Source organism: Drosophila willistoni, assembly GCF_018902025.1.
Source record: "Drosophila willistoni isolate 14030-0811.24 chromosome 2L unlocalized genomic scaffold, UCI_dwil_1.1 Seg168, whole genome shotgun sequence".
In the NCBI taxonomy this organism is placed as follows: domain Eukaryota; kingdom Metazoa; phylum Arthropoda; class Insecta; order Diptera; family Drosophilidae; genus Drosophila; species Drosophila willistoni.
Window position 1 is genome coordinate 1,826,907 of NW_025814047.1, and position 26,808 is coordinate 1,853,714.

Sequence of the window (26,808 nt, forward strand, 5' to 3'; positions counted from 1 at the left end):
ACACAATAAGCACAAATATTGTATACCCCTGCAAAAAGGCCTTACATTATATAGTACAATTATATTGTTGTCATACTATAGTATGTAATATTATAGAGTTATACCCTTTTCGTTAAGGGGTTATACATATATGTTGTGGTGCGCAAAAATGGGTGAAAGTTTGGATTTTTTTTAAGGCATGAAGAAATATTTTTATTAAAAACTTTTTACACGTTTTGCGTAGTGCAATGTCTGATTTTTTGCATATAGTACAATATACAATAACAAAAATATTTGGGCGCGACGGTTAGTTGGTTAAGGCGAAGCCCTTTACACTAATTATGATGGCGCCCAAGGGTATGCAGTGCATTCTATGCACATGAAGAATGTGGCACATAAAAAAGGTGGTGCAAGCTTTGCCATTCTTTTCTCGCTTCATGTAGTTCGAATTTCCAACAACTTACAACTGTGGATTCTTTAACGAAGTCTGCTGATGATAGAACTTGGTGTTTCCTGAAATAGCTATACAGACAACCTGCTCACCTTTTGTGCTGCCTATGGCTTAAAATCTTATAAATTATTAAGATTTATTGACCTGAAGCCCGGCTTAAGCCCAGTTTTGATTAACTTCAATAAGGTCGAAATCTAGACAAACCGTTGAAAAAAATAAAAAAATTTTAATATTTATACAAGCTTTTGTCAAGTACACACCAACTCAATTAAGAACAAGAACAAGAAAAAAACAAATTTTGAAATCGGTTGAAAACTTTTCTAGTTATCTTGGTCACGACAACGACTCTTTTTGAAAAACATGATTCCGAGATAATCGCATTGAAAGTTTCAAAAAAGCGCGTGAAGAAACAATATTGAAGGCGCTGTAACTTTGGTTCTGTTGATTGGATCGCTACAAAAATTTGGGATAACATTCTTCAGAAACTGTACTTTAAGATAAAAGAAAAAAATATTTTTTTTTACCGAGCACAACATATGTATGTACATATGTATATAACCCCGTAAGTTGGTAATTAAATGAATTTTAATAAAAAGCCCCAAAATTTCGACCTGGCAAAAACAAAAAAGAAAGTTAAATTTTTACAAATTAATTATAAACGTTCGGACCCTAACAAACGGTTTCAGATCTTTTAAATCTAACAATAAGATAAACTGTATAAAACAAAATCCAATTTGACCCCGGGATCTAATTTGGAGCCAATTGAAAAACTCGATTTTGTATGTAATTGAATAATTTTTTTCATTCTAAAGTAAAACTATATTTGAATAACAAAAGAAAGTAAATTACATTTTCCGTCGAATGAGAATTAGTGCATCATTCGATAACAAATTAATAGACTTTGTTGCCTCGTATACCTGTTCGTCCCTTTTTACCTAAGTAAAGGTATTCTTCATGCAAAACAAAGAGATGAAAATAGTTCTGCTGTTTGCTAAATAATACCTGTTTTGCAAGGCAAGAAAGTCTATTTAATTTTTATCCAATTTTGATAAACAATAATCATTCACCTTTCGTAGTTCAAGTGTAGTTTTAGTTTAGAATGAATTTTTTGCTGAAAATGATGCCAAGCAGAGAGACAAAAAAAAAATAAATACATAAATAAATACCGACTCCTACAGAACAAGTAGAACCATGCCCTGCACACCGACCATCTATGATGCAGCACGACGAGACGCAATACCAGAAACTGCTGAATGAGTTCCGGGTAGTATACCCCTTCTCATTAAAAGTCACGTTGACACACCCCATAACCCTAGGAAGTACATTGTGACCCATATTAATCCATACTATCCACTTGTTCCATATTTGACTTCCTTTACCTGGAGTAAGCACTTTAACGCTTAACTTCCTATCACATAGCATAAGCACTTTTCTATTCACCTTTGTAACCAACCCATTTCTGCTGACTTCACCGGAAGAGTGACATACTCTCAACATCGGCCACAGTATGATCAACAGACGTTGATCAGCCCTCTTGGGGTATATTTAAATCCCCGATCTCTGGAGTAGCTTAAGTCTTAGTCTGGCCTCGGAACCAGAAGTACATTAAAGTGATTAATAAACAAATTATAACTTTAAGTCGAAGCTTCTGTGTAATTAGTTTCATGGTAAACTAGTGGTTAAAGAAAGAGTCTTGTGTGTTATCTCCCATGTGTATCCGAAGGATCATGGCAATGCCACACCCCGACAGGGAGACACGTATGATAGACTCATAGCTGGCTCCCGAGTAGGGACCAGACTCGCACCCATGAACCAGGCTTAAGAGTCGTAACTTATAGGTATATGTATAATATAGTACGACAACTAAATAATATAATATGAGAACAACATATCTAAAATAGTTTTAAAATTTGGATAAAATTTGGTACAGTTATACATAAATAAATTAAGCTGACTAATATTAATTTTTTGTAAATAGGCTATTAGAATCCTATTATCTACTGTTTTAGATATATGTAGGTATATAGACAAGTTTTCATAGATCGTAATCTTTTCTTTGGGTTTAAAACTTTGCTTACGCACAAAGCTTTTACTTCGGCCCAAAAGCTTGTTGCTATAAGAGCATTACTAACGACTAAGAGAAGTGAAGAGCGTAAACTCGAATTCTTCTGGGAGCAGCTGTTAAATTGAACAGCTGATCGAATCGACAATTAAATAACAATTATTGTGAGAGTGATGGAGAGAGAGGGAGAGAGTCTGAAATGATCACCCAACAAGAAATACGAAACCGAAAGAGAGGAAGCAATGCTGTCCATTCGCTTATGCGTGCGACTGTTTATTTGTATGTGTGTATAGACCAGTTTGTATCTGTGTGTGAGCGCTTGTGTATGTATCTGTGTGTGAATACAGATCGATGCGACTCATAAATATAAGAAGCCGCTTTAAACATTTTGCAGCCAGTACGCGTTTTGGCATCAAATCAAATGGATCGCGTGTTCCCAGTGATATTTCCAAAGTAAATGTTTGTTGTTTTATTTAAACCCTGCGTGTGAGTGTGTGTGTGTGTCTTCGACTAAGTCCAGACTTGGTGAACATTTGTAATCAAGGTTAAAGGAGGTGCAAAAGTTATATAAAAGTCTGTTCAAAATTATACAAAAACTATTTGAACTAATTTACCCTGCGTGTTCCGACTAAATTATTTCCCCCAACAAAATGAGTGTCGAAAGGTAAATAAATACATTCAAATTCTCTCAGCTGTTCTGCTAGAAAATAAAAAACAAAACAGAAACAAGCAAAAAACACTACGAATATATACATAGATTTTGCGAATATTTTTGCGTATTTTAATATGTTTGGTCTGAGCAGCTAAAAATACATTTGTTTCACACATTAATTTGGCAAAACTTTAAACCCTCCAACAAGCCACCACAGATAGGTAGTCGTTTTTTCTGTTGCCAAGGGTCCAAACACCTCTAAGTGCCTCTTCGTTGACCACCAGGTAGACTAGGCCTCTTTTTCCCATCGATAAGATTTCGAAAAACATTTCTTTTGGCCAATCGGCCGAGGAAAATTTTTGTTCAAAGTACACACACGCACACATGGTCAGCAGCAATCTAAAAACACGTATAAATTTAATAATTAGTGACTAATATTAACTGAGATTTCCGACTTCTGCCAGACATTGACAATAAAATGGTATTTCTGTTTGGGTTATATATTCTCTTATTCGGTGATTTTTGTGAGTTTGATTAGATATGTACATACATATGCATGTGTGTGTTAGCCAGTTCTCTGCAAAAGAAGTGTGAAAACACTTGAACATTGAAATCACATGGAGACAATCGTATACCAATAGTCATCCCATAAAATTATGCAATATTCTTAATTAAAATTAAATTATTGAGTGTGAAAATGGCAAATTGTCAGTGTCCAGATAAGCCGCAACTAATCTGTATTTACAATCTCATTTGGCATTCCTAAAATATTTAAATAATGAATTTATTAGCTATTACTAGAATTTACCAGCTTCCGATTTTTTGATTTAGAATTTCATCACAAGCAGCAATTCAAAGATGTTGGCTGAAAGTTTTTGTTTAAATTTCTTTCCTATCACCTTTTCGCTCTTGAACTCCTCTCAAAAGTCTGGATAACTGACACTCCCCAAAAGTTTCTTATAACCAAAAGAAAAACCTATCGTCCCAAAAAAGTATTTTAATTCCTTAGTGCCATGTCATTGACCAATGTCTCATAACCTTAACATGTGACACCAAATTATCAACTCAAAATGTCAATTTTTGTCTACTTGTGAATAGTTTGGAAACTGTATAAAACTTTACCTTTAATTCAAAAGCGAAATAGAAGAACTATCCCTTTCAAAATTTAATCGGCTAAAGACCTTATCAGACTTTTTTACACCCATAAAACTGAGTGTTGACATCGATAGAAGAAAAATATCACGTTATTTCGAATATTATTCATGTTTTTTTTTTTTTTTGTTTTTGCATGTCATTGTTGACAATCAATCAAACAGTCAGTGAGCAACAAAGCTTAATAATTTTTATAAATATATTAAAGACAAATTTCTTAGAATTAAGTACTTTTTTGTAAGATTTGCCGGATTATTTGAGTAATTTGTTACTGAGTTTTACAGACAGTGAGAGATCTGACAATGAGCTCGAATAAGAATTATTTTATTCATAAAAAATTAAGTCAATATTTTAGCACACAAAGATAATCAATAAAAATAATTTAAAAGAAGTCTGTAGACAATTATTCAAAATCTATAAAAAACTAATTTCATTATCCTCTTTTTGGCCAAACCCTTAAATTTTGCAAAACTTTCTTAATTTTCAAGACTTATTTTTTGTGTTAACTAGAGAAATATTAACAAGTTTAGAGGGAAATTCCCACATTTCCCGATTACATTCTTTAGACAGCATTTTAAGGGTCACTTTTGACCAGATTAAATGTTTAAGTTAGATTAAAATTGACGAAGAGTGTTGAATTGAAAAAGTTTTCACATTCATCAATCAAAAATTTCGATCCATATAAGAATATTAGACCCGAAACCTAACGTTTTTAACATATAATAAAGTAATTTACAAAACAAGAACTATTAACAAGATATTACTAAGGTTGAAATTAAGAACTGTATCTATCGATGGGCTCAAACTTTGCTCCAAGTTGAATTGGATATCTTTGCTAAGGAGGATGAAATTGAGTTTCAGCTGATTTTAATTACTAATTAAACAATTTAAACTACATACACTCTTAGCAACCAATTTTCGTATACCTTTTTGCTTTTTATTTTGAATATTTAATACCATTTCCAATATTTACTATGACTTTCACCTATGACAAAGTCTATATATTGATTTTTTTGGTGTTTTGGCTCTAGATAATTATGTGAAATGTTTCATTTAGCTTGTTAAATAATTTAATTAGTGCGATAAGCTCCAAAGGTGCTTCATTATTTTCTGGTTTTAATTACCAGACTATGTACACAGAGTCAACAAATTCCCACGGCCTTATCTTATCTCTTGAAGGAATTAAATGCAATTTAATTACACACAGAATTTTCCAGCCTTGGCAACCTTCTCACTCTTTCACTCACTCACTCACACCCCATCAAAGTGTATCACTCTTGCTTTCTTTGGCTCGTTTCGGCCTGTGATGAAATCAATAGTTTATGAAAATGTTATACAATACAATATGTACATATACATGAATTTGTATACGTTACAATTATATTTGATGGCCTTTTTGATTGGCTCAATTACGCTCGCTGGCATTTATTCATCTATTTTGGTTAACAGAACAGAGTTCTTGAGACCCCACCAATTAAGGAACTCTTTCTGTTTGGTCACTTCTATCAATTCACACATTGAACCAACTGGAAAGCAATCCCAACAGCAACCGATGAGCCAGCAATCACGCCGATTGCCAATTGAAAGCGTGTGACAAACTCGTGTCGGCTAATCCATATTTAGCATCTTATATTTAGGTATAAACAGAACATTTAAATAAACAGTTATTGGGTTTTTTTTTGAGGGGTCTTAACTTGCATTAAAATAATCACTCTGATATAGATTTTACCTCGTCTGCTTTTTCGTCGTTGTTTTGGTACATTGAACTGCTAGTCGTCTGATTTAATCGGAACTTCCTTAATCGTACCGATAAAAAAAAACAAGCCCAGACACAGACCATTCATGTGATAATAATTATGTCCCAAGAAATCGGTAACTGATGCAGTCGTCTATATAGTATATACTTATATCAGTTTAACAATATTGTTTTGTTTTGTTTTTTCTATTTTTTTGGACTCTTTGTATATGCATATCACGATGAGTCGAGTGTTTTCGCTTTATTTTTTGCACTTTGTTTTGGTCTTACCAATGCTAAAGGTGAAACAATTGTAATATCAATTGTCAAGGCTTTGAGCAAAATTTAATAGATCAATGACAAGCAAATGCTTCATATTTGGATCTAAGGAAGTGTGCAATTTTTAGGCCTAACACAGAAAACAACGAAAAAAACAAAGCAAAACAACAAATAAAACTATGCAAAAACAAAAGCGAAGAAGGAAGGAATCACTGCCAACTGAAGGTCTTAATAAATTTGAATTTCGATCAAAAATATCTATTTAATTTAGTCAAAGACTTAAACTTACTGCAAGGTAATCGATTTTCTATACACCATTTAAAAGGCTGTTTGCCTTAGTCAAAGCATAGTTAGTATTACTTACTTAGCTTATAAACACAATTGTTACTTCCTTAACACAAATTTTAAGGACTCTTGTTACAAAAATCCTTTAAATGAAATCAATATTCAAATAATTGAGAGCTTATCAAACCGACTTCACCTTGGCATTCAAATGTTATTCCCTTTTTAATGTAAAGCTAAAAAAAATTTAATAAAATCACAAACAGTAAGCTGAACATTTTTTTATTCTTGTTTGTTGTCATTTGAAGTAATTACAAACAAAACCAAAAAAAAAAAAAAACAAATAAAGAAAAAACACCAGCTAATTAAATGAGACACAAAAAATGTATATAAAAACAAACGGCAAGAAAAACGTTTCTTTTTGTTTTTTTTTTTTTGTATTACCAATTTTGTTTTAGTTTCAATTTTCTTGTTTTATCGGCCAAAACAAACTAATACTAAAACATATTTTACGCTATGACGTATACGCAGCGTGTGCCCAGCTCTTTTGCTCCCTGTGTTTCTCTCTCTCTCTCTCTCTCTGTCTCACCCCTGGTGTTTTTATTTACTTGTCTTTCTCTTTTTAATTATCTTGGCTTTTGTCACTGAACCATGTCGACATGGTCTAGATTAACAACAACGACTTTCAGATACCCTCGCAACAGATAGGCAAGGGGAGAAACAAATGCAAGCATAGGTATTTGGTTTATAAAGGAAGTTAAAATATAAAGCCTATAGGGCTATTCAGAAACACATATACCCAAAGCATTTGCTTTGAAAGGTACAAATTACCTACAGGGCACTTGAATGACTCAACAATTGCAAGCAATCAGGATTAAAGTGCAACAAAAAGTACAACTTGATCGCTTCGAATGCCATGTAAAAATTGTACTACATTAATTGGCCCACGGGCCCTCAATTACAGTTAAAGTGAATAAAAAAAAGCTGTCGACGATATTTTCAAGTGGACGCGTAATTGCCAATAACTAGAATGGATTCATTCCAATCATTCAACCATTGACCACAACTAAACAAAAGCAAAAACTTATATATATACGATATGAAAATGTAGTCATTACACTGTTAACAATATTATAATTTCATTTTGTTTACACATTTTTAGGGATGATGAATACAGTAAATTTGTGCCAAATAAATTATCATATCATGTGGTACCCGGTGCAGAGTTTCAATGTAAATTAGCCACTCATGCCGCCCATACACGCAAACTATCGACAATCGATGAACAGGATTGTGATGGGGCCAACAGACGGGGTATTATGAATCAGGTAAGAGAAAAGGGACACCAATAGCCTAAGACTTGCAATGTTGTTGGCCTTGAATTGCATTTAAATAGTTGATCTTCGTATAAAGAATGCAACAAATGAAAGTTGGCAATGAAAAGGAGAACTCATTGCAATAAATGATTTCTAAAATGTCTAAATTTGTTTTAAAAATCTTATATACATATATAGCAAAATGCAGCAAACTTTTATCTGCTGTAGTCTGTCTAATCTGTAGTTTCTGTCTACTAACAATAACTACTTCCAGGAAATTTTTTGCGCTATCTTAGCAGAAGATTGTGGTTACATTTTGCCAACTCAAATTTGACAAATCTATCAACTAATAGTTAGTTGGTTAGTTAGTTAATGGTTTCAACCTTGTTTTGGCAAAAAAACAAATTAACGTAACATACTGTGAGACAAATGAATGTATGTATTTATTTTTTATTTAGTTGTATGATTTTTGAAGGACAAAATGATAAGATACGCAATTGAACTTTCTTCTTGCCGTGATTAGAAGAGAAACAGAAAGCAACAACAGCAACTAACTTGGAGGCCCCCACATGTGGCGTGCATGTGATGGTTCATGTGATGTGATGGCAAACTAAATAATTATTGAATGAAATGGCAGTTGAATGTCCATGCACAGCCTGACTGGCCACTAACGTCACAAATAGCAACAAGAAAAACCACAACAAACATTGTGTATCTATATAAATTGTCAGTAACTAAGTAAGTGTGTGTGTGTCAGTGGCAGGCACGCAGGGCAAAATCATTTATCACCCATTTACCTCAAATCAAAAAGTGTTGCATCAAGAAATCGAGATCGAGATCGACGGAAAACAAGTTCACTGAAACGGCGCAACTTCAATTGATGGCAATTAGTTGACCCAAGATGCAGTTTCAATTACAAAATGCAATTCAATTCCGACAGTTGCATGTGCAATATATCTAGTTACATATGTACATACATATATAGCTAGATTCTTGTTGCCATGTGCATAATATTAACGACAATGATCTTGTCAACTTTTTCTTTTATTTAGGTTCTGTCCACTTGTGCTGTTCTCCTACTCTCTGCTGCCTGTGGCATGCCCATTGGCTATTCGGCGGTGCTGTTGCCCCAGCTGATGGATACGAATACCACAGAGGTTCCCATCGATGTTAACATTGGTTCATGGATAGGTAAGCAGTAGTTGCAGTAAGTTGCAAAAGATTTCATAAACCATTTTGTTGGATCTTTCATTTCATTTAATCCTTATTTCGATCCATTCGTCGGATCCTCTTTTATCCAGCCTCTGCCTAAATGAACGCCAAAAATTAAATAAAAAAATTAATATTCCGAATGAAGTTGTTGCGCTACTTGAATCTCCCGATAATATTTTGAAAAATCATGAAGGTGATTCAAGTAACGAATGGACAGAAGATGAGGATATTGCATTTGATATTGAATTAGAAGAAGAATGTGACTAATTTTAGTTATAAATAAAAAACATGTTACTAAAATATTTTTGTTGTAATATTAATATAAAAAACCTAATATAAAAACAACAAAAATTAAAAGAAGTGTCAAATTCTTACTAACGGCAAAAAATATCAAGTGCAACTCTTCATATTTAGATTTATTTATTGATTAGATTTTGCTTACACACTTGGTAAAGGAAAAAAATTATAGGGGTCAAATCAGGGTCAAATTGAAAAAACAAAAAAAATTCGAAATTAAATTAAAGTCTGACGAACATCCAAAAAAAAATTCATGTCTCTAGCTCATTATTTTGAAATAATGCCAAAAAAATTGGATTTTTTCCCATAGTGCATTCTAAACTTTAGTTCATTCCACTCTTTCAATAAATAAATTCCATTCCCATACCATTCTTTTCTGTATAACATTTCTAATTATGTGAGTGAAATATTCATTCCTTCTTTAAAATGCAGTCATTTCTTGCATTCCATGCCTTATTTAATTTCTTTCCTTGTTCTATTCCACTTCTTCTTTGATTTCATTTGTTCTTCTATTCTATCCAAAGTTTAATTTACTTCCTTTGTTGTTGTTTTCAATCTTTAATTACATTTCAATAGCAATTGAAGTTTACCATTAAAAGCAATTTTCATTCCTTCTTTTAAATAAAGTCATTTCCTTCCTATTTCATTCGACTCCTTATTTGATTCAATCCGTTCTTCTATTTCATCCACACAAATTTAGGCATATTTTCAAAATTAGGATCCTGACAGTCACTCGAATTGAGAGCCAAACAGTCCCTGCTTATTTTACATGTCCTTCATTTTAATATCTTTTCCAATCCATACTTCCTTTAATTCAATTTTTATCATTCTTCTCGTCGCTTTGCATTACAAGGAAGTAAATGCTCTCCTATTTTAATTTCTTTTCTTATGAGTTCGATATTAACTAAGACTAATTTTCATGTATCCATTTTACAGCCAGCGTCCATAGTTTGGCCACACCATTTGGCTCCTTGATGTCTGGTCCTTTGGCTGACTATTTGGGACGGCGGAAAACCCTGATGGTTTCGATTATACCATTATGTTTTGGCTGGAGCATCATGGCAATGGTTAAATCGGTGAAAGTTCTAATATTTGCACGTTTCCTGTGCGGTTTTGCCACGGGCATTTTGGGTGGACCCGGACAGGTGAGCAACTTAAATGCAGTTCAACGTGCAGTTCATTCAACTAGTACGTGACATAAATCAGAGATTCCGTCCCCTTAGCGTGGGTGTGCGTGAGTGCGTGCTCCACTGACCTATTAACCATTATTCACCACTTAATTCACACTGCCTTGAACCCAGCACGTAAACATGGGTGATAGTTCAGTCAGTCCGCTCTGTCGATTTTACTTTTTCGGGCCTGTCAATTGAGCACTTAATCGCGTCTATTGTCCCGGCGTTTTGGCATCTTTTGACATATCCATTGTGTGTGTTATGATAATGCGACGTCAGATTTCCATTCGTCAAGTGAGCAATTTGCTCTGTAGTAGCCGTAGTCGTAGCCGTAGCCGGTTTGTTCATCTTATGGATATGTCCATGACTTATCAGGCGGCCAAAATGATAACGAAGATAACGTAGTTGACGCCGTCGTCGTCGTCATCATCATCATCATCATCATCATCGTCAGCAGCACCAGCTAAATGGCCAGCATATGTGCATTAGTGGCGACGTACGACGTCGACGACGCCAACAGCGTGCTTTTTCCTTCCGGATTCTTGACCTTAGTCTATAATAAGTTTGTTGTTCTCGGTAGGGGGGTGTGGTGGGCGGGGCTTAATGATGGGGATGGGTTGCGCTTAGACGCCGAGACTAGTGAGTGTAGCGCGTGTCACTTCGTTTTCATTAATGACAAGATTTATGAGTTTAAGATTGCAGATATGTATACACACAGAGAGATTAAGATTGTTGATAAATCCGGGATTGTTTTGTATTAGTTTTGACCCTGCTTGGCATTTAATTTGATCAAATTGTTTGTTTATATCTAACACATTATTATTCGGGAAAAAGGAAAGTGTTCTAGATCAAATCCCATTAGGTGTAATTCCTTTCTAGAAATGAATTCAACTGACCGATTTATCTTGTATCTTCCAGGTGTATATAGCAGAGACAGCGGAACCGAATTTACGTAGTCTCCTCATTGGTGCTCCCTATGTGGCCTATTCGTGTGGCATTCTTCTGGTCTATACACTGGGCTCAGTGTTCTATTGGCGCACTGTGGCATGGTGTGCCAACATTTTGCCTCTGTGTGCCATGGTTGCCATTTTCTGTATTCCAGAGACACCCAATTGGCTGCTGCGCAATGGCCACGAGCAACGTGCCCTGCTTGCTCTGAGATTCCTACGCGGCAGCGAGATAACAGCCCAAAAGGAACTCAACGATATGAAGCATCGTCTGTCCAAGGAGCGAGCCACAACCAAGACGAATGAAAACATCTTCACGCTCTGCTGCCAGCGGGTGGCGATTAAACCCTTGTTCATAGTGATTGTCTTCTCGCTGCTGCAAATGTTCTCGGGCACCTTCATTGTGATCTTCTATGCCGTCGATATTATATCGGAATTCGGTGGAGATTTCGACACGAAACAGGCGGCCATTTGGACAGCGGCCGTTCGTGTGATATGCTGCATGATCTTCTGTGGAGTTTTGATCTTTGTGCGGCGACGTCGCATCATGATTATCGCGGGCATTGGCTCTGGTATCTTCTGTCTGGTCCTGAGTTGCTACATGTACGCGCGAATGGGCGAACCCAAGATGTCCTACGATGTTCTGGTGGCTGGAATTTGTCTGCTGGGCTATATAGTATTCAATACGGCTTTAATGGTAATGCCGGGCATCATGATTGGTGAACTATTCCCGGCAAGAATTCGTGGACGCACGGCTGGCGGTGTCTTTGCCTCCATGAATGTGGCCCTCTTCATCTTTGCCAAAGGTTTTCCTGCCCTTCAAGCGGCATTGAAAATGCGCGGCGTCTTTCTGGTCTTTGCCTTGTCCAGTTTCCTGCTCACCATCTTCATGTGTCTGTTCCAACCAGAGACAAAGGGCCGAAGTTTGGATCACATCGAGGACTACTTCAATGGCAATAATTGGCTTTGGTTCCGCCGCGATCGGGGCTATAAGACGGTTAAGTTGCTGCCGCTGCAGCCACTCAAAGAAAACTCAACGAGCGTTGTGGAGGGCGCTTAATATCTTCAAGGGGACAAAATGAAATACATTTTAGTACAGGGTTCTTAAGATTCCAATTTACCAGTTTAGTCTTGGGTTAGTCGTAGCATTTAGTTTATAATATAGCCCACAGTGCCTCGTAGTTTTAGTAGCCAGTGTTTTCCCTCTAAAAACCAGCGAAATGTTTAAGTTAATCCCTTGAAATTGTGATTTTTATGCATTATATAAAATTAGACGATAAATCAAATACATTTTACACTAAGTTAATAAAAGTATATATACATGAGATTCAGGTTGTTTCCTTCAGATCATCAGATAAACAAATTGTCTATGGGTTCAGAGTATATTTGCAATTTATTTGAACTTAAGAGAACTTTATTTACAATTATTTCTTACCATTAGACAACTTATATCTAAGACTAACTATTTGTCATCTTCCGTTTTTGGTTTCTTGGCCGCCGGAGCTGCTGCGGACTCGTCGGAGGGTAATTTCTCGGAGAATATGGCCTTGGGCTGTGTTTGTTTATAGGCGGGGGCTATCCAATATGGATTCTCAGCGGCATCTTTGGCAAACTTGAGAATGGCCTCCCTGGGATCCTGATCGTCGTCCACACGCTTGCTAAGACCCAAATTGCGGATGACATATGAGGAGAGAGTGCCACCAGAGCTGGCCACACGTCCACCCTGGCCGCTGGTGATGGGCAAATCTGGTCTCTTTGATTTAACGGGGTCCATGCGAGCTTTCTCCATTTTCTTCCGCGACGAGCGTGATTTCTCTTGACGAAACAGAGGCAGAGCATGTGGCGTGAGAATCTGTGATACGCCGACCATTTCGATTTGTTGCCGCTTGCGATGAGTCTTGACCACACAGAGCTTGGCTCCTCGTATGCTACGTTGCTCATCGTAGTAGCATTTGATTGTTCCATTGCCGCAGCTCACGAAAAGCTGGTTAAGTTTCGGATGCCACAGCGTTTTGATGACATGTGAACTGGCCACGGGAATGCGTTGAACTTCATCGTAGCTCTTTGTACTGTAGAAATAAAGATTGGCCTCTTTTTGGCCCTTGGGTAGCGATTCACCAGTGACCAGGAGACGATCATCGGGACTGAAACAGCAATCGGTGGTGTCATAGCGCGAGAAGAGATTTGTCCATGTGTGAAGCGGTTGCTTGAACTGCCGCAAATCCCACAATTTCATGGTCTCATCATTGCTTCTGGTGGCCAATTGTTGACCCATGTAGGAGAATACAATTGAACTGATCTCTGCGCCTTTTTGATGAGCTCCTCTCACGCAGTGGGTTGTATTCACAAACATTTTGCGTGTATCCCAAGTCTGAATGGAACCATCCACACAACCGGCGGCTATAAGTGTGGCATCCCGATTGAAGCAGCAAGCCGAGGCATTAGTTCTCAATCCTCCCTGGGCCCGTGTCTTGATGACTTGAAACTGCTCCTTGCTTTTGATACCTTGCCAAATTCTTAATGTGCCATCAAGTGCTGCGGTAAGGAATTGCTCCCGATTGAAGGGATGCCAGCACCCAGATGTCAACTGAGCCACATGACCTTTAGTCTTGGACATATCTGATATATACTGATCGCCCTTGCAACACTCCAATTTCTCGAATCCATCACGGTCTAGAATTTTAGCCTGGGCATTGCCCGAAATGACCAAAATCATGTCCCCCGTCACTGAATACTGAAGCGATCGAATGGGATGATTCTCACAAGGCTGGAGCTGACGAAAGCTGCGCATGGACGAGTCCATACCAGCGAAATCCCAAAAGCACATGTCGTAATCAATGGAACCAGACACCACACGGGCACCGGATGGATCGCCGGCTAAGGCAAGCACAGCCCGAGAACCGTGCTGCATCTGTACCTCGTGGGTGTAGGGTATGCGGCGGGCCAGGCTCTGCTCATCATCAGAATCCTCACCATCGTCATCGGAATCTTCATCAGAGTCCTGTTCCTTAGACTGTTCCGAGGCATCTTCAGATGATTTTGTGTTCTCAGCTGCATTCGCATTCAGTGATGGTGGCTGTGGACCTATTACGTCGTCATTATCTTCCTCCTCGTCCTTCTCCGCTGTTTTCTTATGGTGACCAGGCCGTGTGACTCGTGCCTTGGCTATCTGTTCATTGATGTCAAAAACTTTGGCTGCCTTCCGGCCAAAACCACTGATGCCCATCACTTCTTTTAGGTGTTGACTCTCTAGATCTTCGGCTACATCTTCGATTTGTTGTATCATTTGTATCTTATCAATTTTCTTAAAGCCGCCGCCGGCAGCTGAATCTCCTGCACCTTCATTGCTCTCCTCCTTGTCAGAGGCAGCAGGGGCAGGAGCTGGCTTATTCACATTTAATTGAATCTTGCCAAATGAGATTTTCCCACGCTGCATGGTCTCCAGCAATATTTTTACAATCAAATATTTTTTAATAAACAAATATAAAAATAAAGACGGAATCAAACAACTGATTCGTCTCAAACGGCTAAGCAAGAACTAGTTCAGCTCAGTAGTGCAAGAATAGAGATGCTCAAAGAGTTAGCGGGAATTCTAATTCACAGTTAGATTGAGCGAAGAGAGAACGCGCGTAACTAACGTGCTAATGCAAAATAATAAACCAAAAACAGGGTGACTTATATTTTTCTCTTACTCATATTAATTTTTGGAGTTAAAATAGGAATTTATAGGTGCAGGTTATGTCAAATCGCGATTTTAGGCATAATCAATACTTCATATTGAATTTGAGCAGTTTAAAAGCAGTTTATCGTTTTACCTGAATCGAATTGATTATTATATTATAATTAAATACAATTTGTTGAACTTTGTTGAATTAGACTTCTTATTATTTTCAGAGATTTTTCAAGAACATTCTGTTCACAAATCACTGTTTTGAAACTTTGCCACTTGTTGAACATCGTGACTAATGGCAAAATTGTCAACTTGCCATCACTAGAATTCGGTTATCGAACCAATTGAACTAGTTCAACTGAATCACAGCGTCGTTTAACCTAAAATTGGGCGCGCAGTGTTATTTTGTTGTTGTTGGCTGTCGGCGTTTATTTTTTTTTTTGCACAATTAAAGAATTTCGTTTGCTGTTGCAATTTAATAATTGTTAATTTTACGCATTAGTCAGAGAAACTGAAAGCAACATGACGGATGTCTTGGAGTACAGCGACATCGATTCGGAACTGCGCGGTGTCTTGGTAAGTGAGAAATTCTGCAGACAATAGAAAACTCATATTTTTGCACATGTTGTCTGACGGACTCTTTTCCCCTTCCAATAGTCTGCCGGCCGTCTGAAGCTCACCCAGCAGAACATCACATTTAAAAACACCAAAACTGGCAAGGTGGAGCAAATAGCCGCCGATGACATTGATCTGATCAATTCGCAGAAATTTGTGGGTACCTGGGGCCTGAGGGTTTTCACCAAGAGCGGAGTTCTCCATCGTTTCACCGGCTTTCGCGATAGCGAACACGAGAAATTGGGCAAATTCATAAAGGATGCCTACTCGCAGGACATGGTGGAGAAGGAGATGTGTGTCAAGGGCTGGAATTGGGGCACTGCTCGATTCATGGGCTCTGTCCTGAGCTTCGACAAGGACACTAAAACGATATTCGAAGTGCCCCTAGCACATGTCTCGCAGTGCGTGACGGGCAAAAATGAGGTTACCCTGGAATTTCATCAGAATGATGATGCCCCAGTGGGTTTGCTTGAGATGCGTTTCCATATACCAGCAGTGGAGTCGGCAGATGAGGATCCAGTTGATAAATTCCATCAGAATGTGATGAACAAGGCTTCGGTTATTTCGGCCTCAGGCGAATCCATTGCCATATTTCGGGAGATACAGATACTCACGCCACGTGGTCGCTACGACATTAAAATCTTCTCAACCTTCTTCCAGTTGCACGGCAAGACATTTGATTACAAGATTCCCATGGATTCGGTGCTGCGTCTGTTCATGCTGCCCCACAAGGATAGCCGGCAAATGTTCTTTGTACTGTCCTTGGATCCGCCCATTAAACAGGGTCAAACACGGTATCATTATTTGGTCTTGTTGTTTGCACCCGATGAGGAGACCACCATAGAGTTGCCCTTCTCAGAGGCAGAGCTAAAGGATAAATACGAGGGCAAGTTGGAAAAGGAGCTATCGGGTCCCGTCTACGAAGTAATGGGTAAAGTGATGAAGGTGTTGATTGGCAGAAAGATTACTGGACCGGGTAACTTTATTGGTCACTCGGGAACAGCAGCAGTGGGCTGTTCGTTCAAGGCGGCAGCCGGTTATCTCTATCCCCTAGAACGTGGATTTATCTATATACATAAGCCACCTCTTCACATACGTTTCGAAGAGATTAGCTCGGTGAACTTTGCCCGAAGTGGCGGCTCTACGCGTTCCTTTGATTTCGAGATCACCCTCAAGAATGGCACTGTCCACATCTTCTCATCCATTGAAAAGGAGGAGTATGCCAAACTCTTTGATTTCATAACCAAGAAGAAGCTGCACGTCAGCAACATGGGCAAGGATAAGAGCGGCTATAAGGATGTGGACTTTGGTGATTCGGATAATGAGAACGAGCCAGATGCCTATTTGGCGCGTCTGAAGGCTGAGGCCAGGGAGAAGGAGGAAGACGAGGATGACGCCGATGATTCGGATGAGGAGTCCACTGACGAGGACTTCAAACCCAATGAAAACGAATCAGATGTGGCCGATGAGTATGACAGCAATGTCCAGAGCGATTCCGATGACGACAGTGACGCCAGTGGCGGTGGCGGAGGAGGCGACAGCAGCGAAGGCAAAAAGAAGCACAAAGAAAAGAAGAAGGAGAAGAAAGAAAAGAAACACAAGGAGAAGGAGAGAACGGTAAGTGACAAAACCAACAAAAGTTCCTCACCGATTTTAACCTACGAAATGTATATAATTTTCTAGAAAAAACCCACCAAGAAGAAGGACGACAACAAGCCGAAGCGAGCCACCACCGCATTTATGCTCTGGTTAAATGAAACCAGGGAGCAAATAAAGCGCGACTCTCCGGGTATTAAGGTCACTGAAATAGCCAAAAAGGGCGGTGAAATGTGGAAGGAGCTGAAGGATAAATCGAAATGGGAGAATCTTGCCGCCAAGGATAAGCAACGTTATCAGGATGAGATGAAGAACTACAAGCCTGAGGCCAGTGGTTCTGGTGATGGCGATAAATCATCCAAGAAACGCAAATCCGATGTTTCACCCTCAAAGAAATCAAATACCTCAGGCAGTGGCTTCAAGAGCAAGGAATACATATCCGATGATGATTCCACATCCTCAGATGAGGCCAAAAAATCCAGCAACAAGGAACCACCTAAAAAGAAGAACAAATCAGGAGGAGATGATGCTGATAAGAAGAAGTCTAAGAAGAAGGAGAGCGAAAGCGAAGCAGAGGCAACCGATGATGAGAGTGAGGAGGACACCGAAGATGATGATGATGAGGATGAGGATGATGATGGCAGCGATTAATTCCACAACAACAAAATATACCATAGTTATAGCTATAGTTCTTTTTAAGATCACTGTTAGATACAGACCCAAAAATCATCCACATAAATAATCTTGTTTAATAATAATAATTCAAAAAATCCCTATATATATATACATATATTTAATACACGCACATAAACATGAATAATTGTCGCTCGTTAAGTGGTTTTAACAATAATTACAAATAATTGTGCATCGATGCCATCGGGGATTTGGCTGACTTGTTTTGTTTAGTCACTAATGACATTCCCTGTCAGTCGGTCTATAAACGGTTTTGCTAACGATTCTACCAACTACCAATCATTCGTTCAATGTTTCTGGGTCTCAGTGCTGTGATCCTGCTCTTGCAGTTGTTACAGGCAAGTCGTCTGCAATTCCAAAATATACCAGAGTCTAAATTGATTTGTATACATTCAGGTTCAGGGTGTTGCCAAATTTACAAATGTCCAATGTCTAAGCCTTGATCAAAATTTCACCACTTTCTCCCTGTGTCGTTTGTATGCAGTGAAGCGCGACGTGGTCGAGATGAGTTTGCGAGCTAACATAATCCATTTCCCCCAGTATCCCATAGAGGTGAGTTCTTGCATAAGAATTTCATGTATAAAGTGAGGGCTGATTCTGTTTCTACATAGGATTTAACTTTACATGTTCAAAATTTTAAAGAATTGCAAGTTTTTAAAAGGAAATTTCGGATCTTGGCCGTTTTTTTTAATGCTTAAAAAAAAGTGCTTAATATTCATAGTATGCTTATTTTCTATATCCCATTTAATTTTCTTTCAAGAATCCATGAAGAATAATGTTTCTTTATATCCATAATTCTTTGCCTTCTGAAGATTCTTAGTTAGTAAATGTACTGACTGTAAATACAGAGGTACAAATATTCCAATAAATTCCACAAATTTCCAATCTTATGAAATTAAACTAGACATTAATATTTTATGGCTTGAAGATTTAAATTTCGAGAATAATGCGTGTTAAATTGTGAAACCGACCGTTTTTTAATGGAACTTTAACTTTTCAATTATGTTTATTTAATTGGACATTTTTGCATCAATGATGTATGTATAAACTAGTGATTATATATTTTTATATTTTCAAGACTAGAATCTCATAAACATTCATTTAGATCCTGGCCGTGGGTTATGGGTATAGCTGGGTATATATTCTACTATTTTTTAAAACCATTTCATTTTATCTGGTTAAAGATTACGACATATTGAAATTTAAATCGAACTTAGCCGGCTCGAGGTCAATCTTACAAAAAAAGATTATTTCAAAGGCAATGGTCTTCGGTATTGTAGGCTTCGCCAACTTTTTTCGCTTCATTTAGTTGCAATGTAATTCCCAACTAGTTTTAGCGTTGAAGAAATGGTATGGCTATTGCAATTCTGTAGTTCTGTAGCAAAGTCTGCTGATGATAGAACTTGGTAGTTCTTGAAATAGATATACAGACAACCTGCTCACCTTTTTGTGTGTTGCCTTTGAAATAATCTTCTTTTGTAAGATTGACCTCGAGCCGGCCAAGTTCGATTTACATTTCATTTGATATAATATATAATAAATATATAGAAATATATAATTTATATACGTCTAGTCAAAAGTTTTTAACATTTATAATACAAAAATGTATAAATGTTTTTAATAATAGATCAAACCCATGGGAGATATATATGAAAATTTATCAGATAAAGGTGTTAGATCGTAAAGATCGAATATGTATGTATGTATATGATTAGAAACGGGCAGTGACCTTATAACTAAAAATGTAGGTCTCTAAAGATTCCTAAAAGATAATAAAAAATGATTGGAAATCGTTTTTAAACGTTGTTTTTGAAATTTTAAAGCCAATCATTGATTCGGTTCAGTTGTTCGACAAAATATTAAACATTTTCATGGATGACTTAATTCAGCTAATAGACAAGAATCAACAGACGCAATTGGCTTAAACGTTTCCAATTAAAACTAATGGGAAATCGATAAGCTGATATATAATCTAGCCAAGACAACCATTAGAAGATATTAGAGAAAAGATTTTTAATTAGTTTATAATTTTTTTTGGTGTTGCATGCGCAATTTTAAAAATTTCTCACCAAATGTGGGGATTGTCTATTGGAATAAATTACAGTAAATATTCGAAATTCGCGCTTGTGGAAATACTTCGGTAATTTGATCGGCCTTATGCGTTCATGTGGCGGATCTTGGTGATCACACGTTTGCGTAGTTGGGCCCGGTTTTCCATTGGAGTGTCCTCCATGGTGGCATCGTTCAGCTGCTGCTCAAATTCATCATCGGGATTAAATTTCATCTCCAGTTCGGGGTTTTCAGCTACTGCCTGTATAAGGCTCTTCCTGACCAGGCGCAGTTGTTTGCGCTGCGAACGACGCTTTGAGGCATTCATGTCCATTGACTTCTTGGCCAGATCAACCAGGGAAGGTCTAGGCTTCACCAACATGGGCTCCTGCAATTGAGTCTTGGCCACGGATGCATTGACCTCGACTTCGTCCTGGTCAAACTCAATGTTAGATCCACTATCGCTGAAACTTAACTCGGAATTGGATAGAGATGAGTACAGAGAACCACCATGGATAGGGGCCAGAGCAGCTTCAGGTTCAGATTGTTCGACGCCAGCAGCAACCTTTCCATTCTCAGCATTCCATGAGAGCGTAGCTTTCGTCTTGGACCATAGAAGCGAGAGAACTGGCACCATTACTTCCCGACTGCGAGCAATCAGTTGTAGTCCAATGCCCAGGCAATCATTTATTATACGTTCCCTGCCATTTAGCAAGAAATTATCGATCTGCTGCTGACGCGTGGACAGCAATGGACCGACAATTGCATCATAGACCCAAACACTCGCCTGTGGTGCAGCCACAACCATACCCAGTACCAGGAGGAACTTACTGGGATTATACAGTGGCATCCAGGAACAGAAGAAATCCATGACATACTCCAGACAGATCAGCAAGGCGTAAACTATCCAATACTTTGACCAAGAGCGATACTCCTCCACGCCATCCTTGCTCAGTGATCTGTAGGTGCGAAAAGCCGGCCACAAGGTGCCATTTATGAGTATCAGAAAACGCGTCAGAATGCCCAGAAAACACATTTTAAGCTAGATAAAACCGAAGAGAGTTAGATTTTGATGTTAGCTACAAACAATTTTTTTGGGTTTTGTATTTCGAATAAAATTGAAATTTTTACCGACAAAAAAGAAAGAGCGAAAGGTTAGAAATGAATGAATTGATTGCCGAATGTTGATATATGTATAAAGCATCACCTACTAATTTTTGAGTTTAGTTCTTCTTAAAAAAAGTATCTCTGCTATCACCTTTAGGATGTTACCTGTATGATGCTTTTCATTTAACATTTGTGCCTCTTAATGATTTTTGCCATTCTTTCAATAGATGCGCATGCAATTGCTGAAACGGGCCAGTGGGTATAAGCCATTTCTCTATGATGTCAGTCAGCGAGATGTCTGCGAGTATCTGCAAAGACGTAATCATCCGTTTGTCAATATAATACTAAACAGTTTTGCCAATCGCACAAACATCAAGAAGTGTCCCTTGCAGGTAAGTGAACCTGAGCTTAAACTATCAAGAGAATCCATTCACTGGCTTCCCCTTTTTTTGTAGCACGAATTGATTTTGGAGCGTTTTCGTTTTCCTGTCAAGGCCTTGGAGATGTTACCCTTGCCCACTGGCGACTATGCCCTCTATACCACATTCAGTTTCGATTCGATGGAACGGGCCTGGGTCAAGGCATATTTCACTTTGACAGAATTTCGTTGAACAAAGCCAATTCGAATGTTTAAGCGAACGAGTTATGAGTGAAAATTAAAATACATTTAATTAAAATACTATATGAATGTCTTGAATGAATAAGAATATGAATATAAATACATGTAATAAAAATCAATCGCAGTGCAATAAACCAATTTATAAATTACACATAAATTTTGTAAACCAAGCAAAGAGAATTGAAATAAATTTTGAATAATTATATTAAAAACAATTAGCTTTGTGTAATCAAATTCTTACACGTGTAAATATATTGCACAATAAAAACGAAATGAGATGATAATTCTCAAATGAAAAATGGTTTATTATTGAAAACGATGTAAAAACGGCAATAATGCCCAAACACTTGGTCATCAATTTCGGGCCAACTAACTGCCAACTACCAACTGAGAGGTGGGGGAAGTTACCTCCAAGTTGGAATTTCAAATTGGAGCCTGACTGACTCTCTGACTCTCTGAGTCTCCGATTGCCTTTCGCAAGCCCAGGAGCCAAGCCAAATGTTGCCAGCAGAGACAAAGCGTCATGTGTGCCAACTTATGCATATTTATAGATTTGGTTTTTAGCTTTTTTCCCAATATTGAATACTCTCATCAAGAGGTATATAGCATTTGCTAATGTCTTTGCAATGCAATGAAATAAGTGTAGCAATTTTCTTGACTGTGATCAATTGACTGTGAGTATCTGTCTAAATGACTCACTGCAATATAAACTTTTTGGTAGATTTCTATAACGACGTGGGCACTGAACTCATATAATTGATCGACCCCTTTTAGATAAAGCTGTCAAAATATTTGTCAAATTTTCAAACATTATTTCATAAATGTATATCATGACATTCGAAATGAATGAAGAATTAGTTGGTGTAGAATTTAGGTGTTCAATTAAATTTAAATACAAACTGGTTAATTTTAAAGTTAAATCATAGACTCTACCAATAAAAAAAAAGGAAATTCATCCTCTCTTTCTCATTTTTCCTCATTCAAACATCATCAATAAAATGGATTTCCATATTCCATATATTTACCTTATATTTTTCATTCAGTTTTGTCATTTTGGTAGACATCCAATAATATTCTCAAACCAGATTCTTCTATCGCATTAAGTTATCTACAGTTGGTCAAGTTGTTACGGCCATTTAGGAGAACAAAAAAATAAGATTTAATTTTTGGAATGAAATTTTCTAGATATATAAGACTTACCCTTAAGGCCTGATCCTAACTGGTAGGGCTAAATCTTCTCGGTCTCTGCAGATGACGATTGAAGATCCCACACGGTAAATCATCCTGCGGCTTTTTCTTTTTGATTATACTTCCAATGTTTACAATTTAATCATAGTCAGCAAAAAAAATACAGAAAAAAAAATTTACTTAATAATATTAAAATTAATAATAGTTTTTTAACTAATGTATGCGTTTTTCGTTCCACTCCGCTTGGACAGGGTCGCAAATTCCATCATTTCATGTTGGTGGGAAATCTTACTTTGAAAGACTTTTTTTTACCATAGTCCTAAAAACCGTTTCAAAAATATTGTCTAATTTAATCAAATATAAATTGTTTTTGATCAGAATTGTCTCTGATTCCTTAACAAATCGCTTCCATAAAAAAATGTATTGCTTCTTTCGCTGACAATAATTTTTTGACCAATTATTTTAATGGTTTCCTTAAAGTTATCTGAAACATTTTATTAAAACATTATTTCAGGCTTCTAATAAGAAATACGTTTATAAATCTTTTTTTCTTATTATTACTTTTTGCAATATTTAAATTTTCTCTGCCTTGGGTTTGCTATAAAAATTGAAGCCAGTACTGAAAAGAAGAGTGGCTTATACATAAAAAAGGTCTAAAATTTAATATTATTAAAATTATTAAAATTTAATATTAAGCTTCATCCAACACTGTATACACAGCATAAACCATTTTATTTTATAAAAATCATTACAAATGGACTATAAAATAAATCAACATCAGTTAAGGCGTCTCTTTCAAAGTAAGGCAAAAGCCGGGAGAGAGTATAGAAAATTAGTATAAATACAAAGTTGCTCCATCTCGATGGTTATTTTAACTTTTGCTTCAAACAAAACCGCCAACAACAACAAACAACAACAAACCAGCAACAACAAAACGACTGCAAAGACCCAGTTTATGGGCTGAGGTTTGTAATGCAGCGGCACCTTTTCGCCTTCGTTTTGGTAGGAGACGCTTGGCTATGTTTCTTTTTTTTTTGGTGGGTAACTAAGTAGCCCAATTGTATTTGTTGTTGTTTTTGTTGTTGTTGTTGATAGTGCTGTTAAAATAATCGATTTTAAGAGCCAAAATGTCGAAGTTTTCATTGGATTTTTGCCAACTTAATTTATGCACATTTCTTCAACTTGTTTCCAATTTCATATTCATATTTCTTTCTGTATATATTTGCTACAATTTTAAACCTGATTAGTTGAGTTTATGTGTATGTTTTTTTATATTTTATTATTACATCATTTAGTTGACCAAAAAGTTTGACAATTTCGTAAATTTTGTGAGTGTTTTTTTTTTTTCGGTTGGCGGATTTTTGTTTGCCGCGATGTTTGCTCAATTTCTAGCGTAAAATGTTGAGAAAACAAAAAAATATTATGCAAATTGTTTTTTACGAGTTTTCTTTGTTTATTTTTATAGAAATTTAAAAAGGTCTCATAAATATCAGCTGACTGTAAATTTTATGTTTTTTATGTTTCATTGTCGATGTTGGCGCCTCATTAAAATCGGTCAGTTATGACTTTTGTTCATGTGGGGGGACTACATATGAATATGGTGAGAGAGAAGTTAACTCTGAGTTCAATTTGTGGTTAAGCAACCTCAACATCTGGACAGGGTTATGCGGGGCAAATGACATTGACCCCTTCGGATATGACATGGATTAATTGTCTAGGGGGACGAAGGGAATGAATCGAACAGATGGGGGAGGAACAAATCATCATTGATTAAGCGGAATGCATATCTTTTAAAGGTAAACCCAAATGCAACCTTCATGTAAATGATGTGGACTGGGTTACCTGGCGTGGGTGTCTGACCAGCATTGTCTTTTGTAGATGCCTTGAAAGAGTTCAAAAAGAGTCCAGAGATATTGATAATTTATAAAATAAATTAGATTTAGTTTTCCAACATAAATGGGCTGAAATGGTAGTGGCAATTGCCCGGAAATTGTGGCATCAATTGGAAACACAATTTCATGCTTCAAAGCAAATCTGCCGCAGTCTCTGGAACCATCAATGAGCAACGACTTTCATCCATCTAAGCATATGACCATAGTATATGACTTCATAACTTAAACTCTAGACACTTAGCAAGTTTTTGCTCCTCAAAGAGAAATTAAATGGTTAGAATATACGATGAAGTTTTTGGGAATTCTGTCGTTTGGTTTTTTTTTTCTGGGGTATTCTACACATCCAATTAATTAAGAAGTTCATTGCCATTGGCCAGGTCTAGATCATTTCGTTAATTTTAATCGATGAGCTGACACATTTTGTGTGTTACATTTTAACACTCGCACACTTAAATGATGAACCGCAGAGCTGGTGATGATGATCGGTAGCGATTTGAGTGTGTGTAATTACCCAAAAACTGCGTCACTTAGACAAAAGGCGCCACAAAATCGATAAACGCAAAACACATGCATATTTGTTACACTAAGCAAAGTGTCTCGTCCTCGCTTTAACCCTTCCCCTGTCTCACCTTGCGTTTGAGTAATTAATGAATAACAAAAGACTGAAGCAACGAACTTGCTCCCTTTGGAAGCGTGTTGCTGCTCCTGCTCGTTTAGTCGGATGAGTGTGCAACAAGAAGTGTTGTTGTGTCCACAAATGTGAAAACAATTTTAATGCAATTAGCACACTATTAATCTTGATCAAAATCGAACATTATTTTTTGTTTTTTCGCCCCCCTCTCCCCACCCTGTTTAATGGCAATCGCTGTAAAAATCCAGCTGCAAGCAATTTGTTCTCTTCCCCTCTCGTTGTTGTTGTTGCTTACTTCAGAGGAAATAACTCTGGTAAGTGAATGCCTTTTTGGGTTGTAAAGTTCAACGATTTTTTACATTAGCAAAAAGATTGAATTCTTTATTCATTAACTTATTATTTATATATGAAAGAAAGATAACGTGTAGTAGAACTTTGAAATATTAAAAGCATCTTGCAATTACTAACTAAGAATCGATTAATTAGTATTTTAAACAACATGTGACTAATTATTAAATTGTAGTTCCATTGTAATTTTCTTTGCTCTCGAATAATCCAATTGTCTCTTAAGTATTCAATTCATTTATTAAGAAAAATAGGAGTATCTGGATAATTTTTTGTTTATCTTAAGTTATTTTATGATAGTTTTTCAATACAATATTTAAAATTCAGGATAGTTAACCTATTAATTTTTGTTGCACTCTAAAAGCGTACTATCAGTATATCAAATAAACCAGCATGGGCTACACCTAAATTTTATAACCAAATTACACCTAGCCCCCACATAGCACGGGGATTATTTATAAGTAACTAAATGATTCTAGTATATTATGACATTCTCTTTGTGCCGTTTAAGTAGCATAATCCTCGCTAGAATATGCATACCTATATGTATAAAGAATTCTCCGAAAGCCATTACCATTTCTAAATTTATTTCAACCAAAATAAATATAGGTATATAATAGTTAAAGTTTGGGGTTTAAGGCGTGTTAAAGAAAAAGAACGTATCGGATTTACAATCGTGGAAGATTGAATTAGTTTTAAAAGTGATGGAGTAAAGCGGGGGCCAGATGTCCTCTCTTTCATTTTAATATGCATTAATTAATTAATAAATGAAGAGAACAATTTTAAAGATAAAAGAAAATAATAATAAAAGGTAGATAATTGGCAGATTTCAAATTATTTATAACAAAAGCTCTTTTCCATTTTGTT

At 36.9% G+C, this 26,808-nt stretch overlaps 5 protein-coding genes across 5 annotated transcripts; 3 read left to right on the plus strand and 2 right to left on the minus strand.

Annotated features, from left to right (window-relative positions):
• The first annotated feature begins 2,944 nt into the window (after window positions 1-2,944).
• On the plus strand, window positions 2,945-12,863 carry LOC6643392 (facilitated trehalose transporter Tret1-2 homolog). Its single transcript, XM_002066103.4, has 5 exons — window positions 2,945-3,156; window positions 7,755-7,920; window positions 8,961-9,099; window positions 10,354-10,562; window positions 11,508-12,863. The coding sequence occupies exons 1-5, from the start codon at window positions 3,143-3,145 to the stop codon at window positions 12,594-12,596; spliced, it is 1,617 nt and encodes a 538-aa protein (XP_002066139.1). The 5' UTR covers window positions 2,945-3,142; the 3' UTR covers window positions 12,597-12,863.
• A 67-nt stretch (window positions 12,864-12,930) lies between these two features.
• LOC6643391 (gastrulation defective protein 1 homolog) lies at window positions 12,931-15,075 on the minus strand. Its single transcript, XM_002066102.3, has one exon. The coding sequence runs from the start codon at window positions 14,970-14,972 to the stop codon at window positions 12,999-13,001; it is 1,974 nt and encodes a 657-aa protein (XP_002066138.1). The 5' UTR covers window positions 14,973-15,075; the 3' UTR covers window positions 12,931-12,998.
• A 530-nt stretch (window positions 15,076-15,605) lies between these two features.
• Window positions 15,606-18,234, plus strand: LOC6643390 (FACT complex subunit Ssrp1). The gene is made up of 3 exons (XM_002066101.4): window positions 15,606-15,782; window positions 15,864-17,438; window positions 17,505-18,234. Exons 1-3 carry the CDS (start codon window positions 15,729-15,731, stop codon window positions 18,066-18,068), a joined length of 2,193 nt encoding a protein of 730 aa, XP_002066137.1. The 5' UTR covers window positions 15,606-15,728; the 3' UTR covers window positions 18,069-18,234.
• A 166-nt stretch (window positions 18,235-18,400) lies between these two features.
• LOC6643414 lies at window positions 18,401-21,982 on the plus strand. Its single transcript, XM_047009577.1, has 4 exons — window positions 18,401-18,421; window positions 18,507-18,662; window positions 21,494-21,658; window positions 21,722-21,982. The coding sequence occupies exons 1-4, from the start codon at window positions 18,401-18,403 to the stop codon at window positions 21,875-21,877; spliced, it is 498 nt and encodes a 165-aa protein (XP_046865533.1). The 3' UTR covers window positions 21,878-21,982.
• Window positions 20,266-21,286, minus strand: LOC6643415 (receptor expression-enhancing protein 2). The gene has a single exon (XM_002066100.4). It carries the CDS (start codon window positions 21,193-21,195, stop codon window positions 20,266-20,268), a length of 930 nt encoding a protein of 309 aa, XP_002066136.2. The 5' UTR covers window positions 21,196-21,286.
• Window positions 21,983-26,808: the final 4,826 nt, after the last annotated feature.

Excerpts from the sequence above, each read along its gene's own strand:
- LOC6643392 (XM_002066103.4), top strand. Across the intron at positions 7,921-8,960 it reads GACGGGGTATTATGAATCAG|GTTCTGTCCACTTGTGCTGT; the intron begins GTAAGAGAAAAG and ends TCTTTTATTTAG. Across the intron at positions 9,100-10,353 it reads TAACATTGGTTCATGGATAG|CCAGCGTCCATAGTTTGGCC; the intron begins GTAAGCAGTAGT and ends TCCATTTTACAG.
- LOC6643391 (XM_002066102.3), bottom strand. The coding sequence starts at position 14,972 with ATGCAGCGTGGGAAAATCTCATTTGGCAAGATTCAATTAAATGTGAAT.
- LOC6643390 (XM_002066101.4), top strand. The coding sequence starts at position 15,729 with ATGACGGATGTCTTGGAGTACAGCGACATCGATTCGGAACTGCGCGGT. Across the intron at positions 15,783-15,863 it reads CGGAACTGCGCGGTGTCTTG|TCTGCCGGCCGTCTGAAGCT; the intron begins GTAAGTGAGAAA and ends CCCTTCCAATAG. Across the intron at positions 17,439-17,504 it reads ACAAGGAGAAGGAGAGAACG|AAAAAACCCACCAAGAAGAA; the intron begins GTAAGTGACAAA and ends ATAATTTTCTAG.
- LOC6643414 (XM_047009577.1), top strand. The coding sequence starts at position 18,401 with ATGTTTCTGGGTCTCAGTGCT. Across the intron at positions 18,422-18,506 it reads TGTTTCTGGGTCTCAGTGCT|GTTCAGGGTGTTGCCAAATT; the intron begins GTGATCCTGCTC and ends GTATACATTCAG. Across the intron at positions 18,663-21,493 it reads TCCCCCAGTATCCCATAGAG|ATGCGCATGCAATTGCTGAA; the intron begins GTGAGTTCTTGC and ends TTCTTTCAATAG.
- LOC6643415 (XM_002066100.4), bottom strand. The coding sequence starts at position 21,195 with ATGTGTTTTCTGGGCATTCTGACGCGTTTTCTGATACTCATAAATGGC.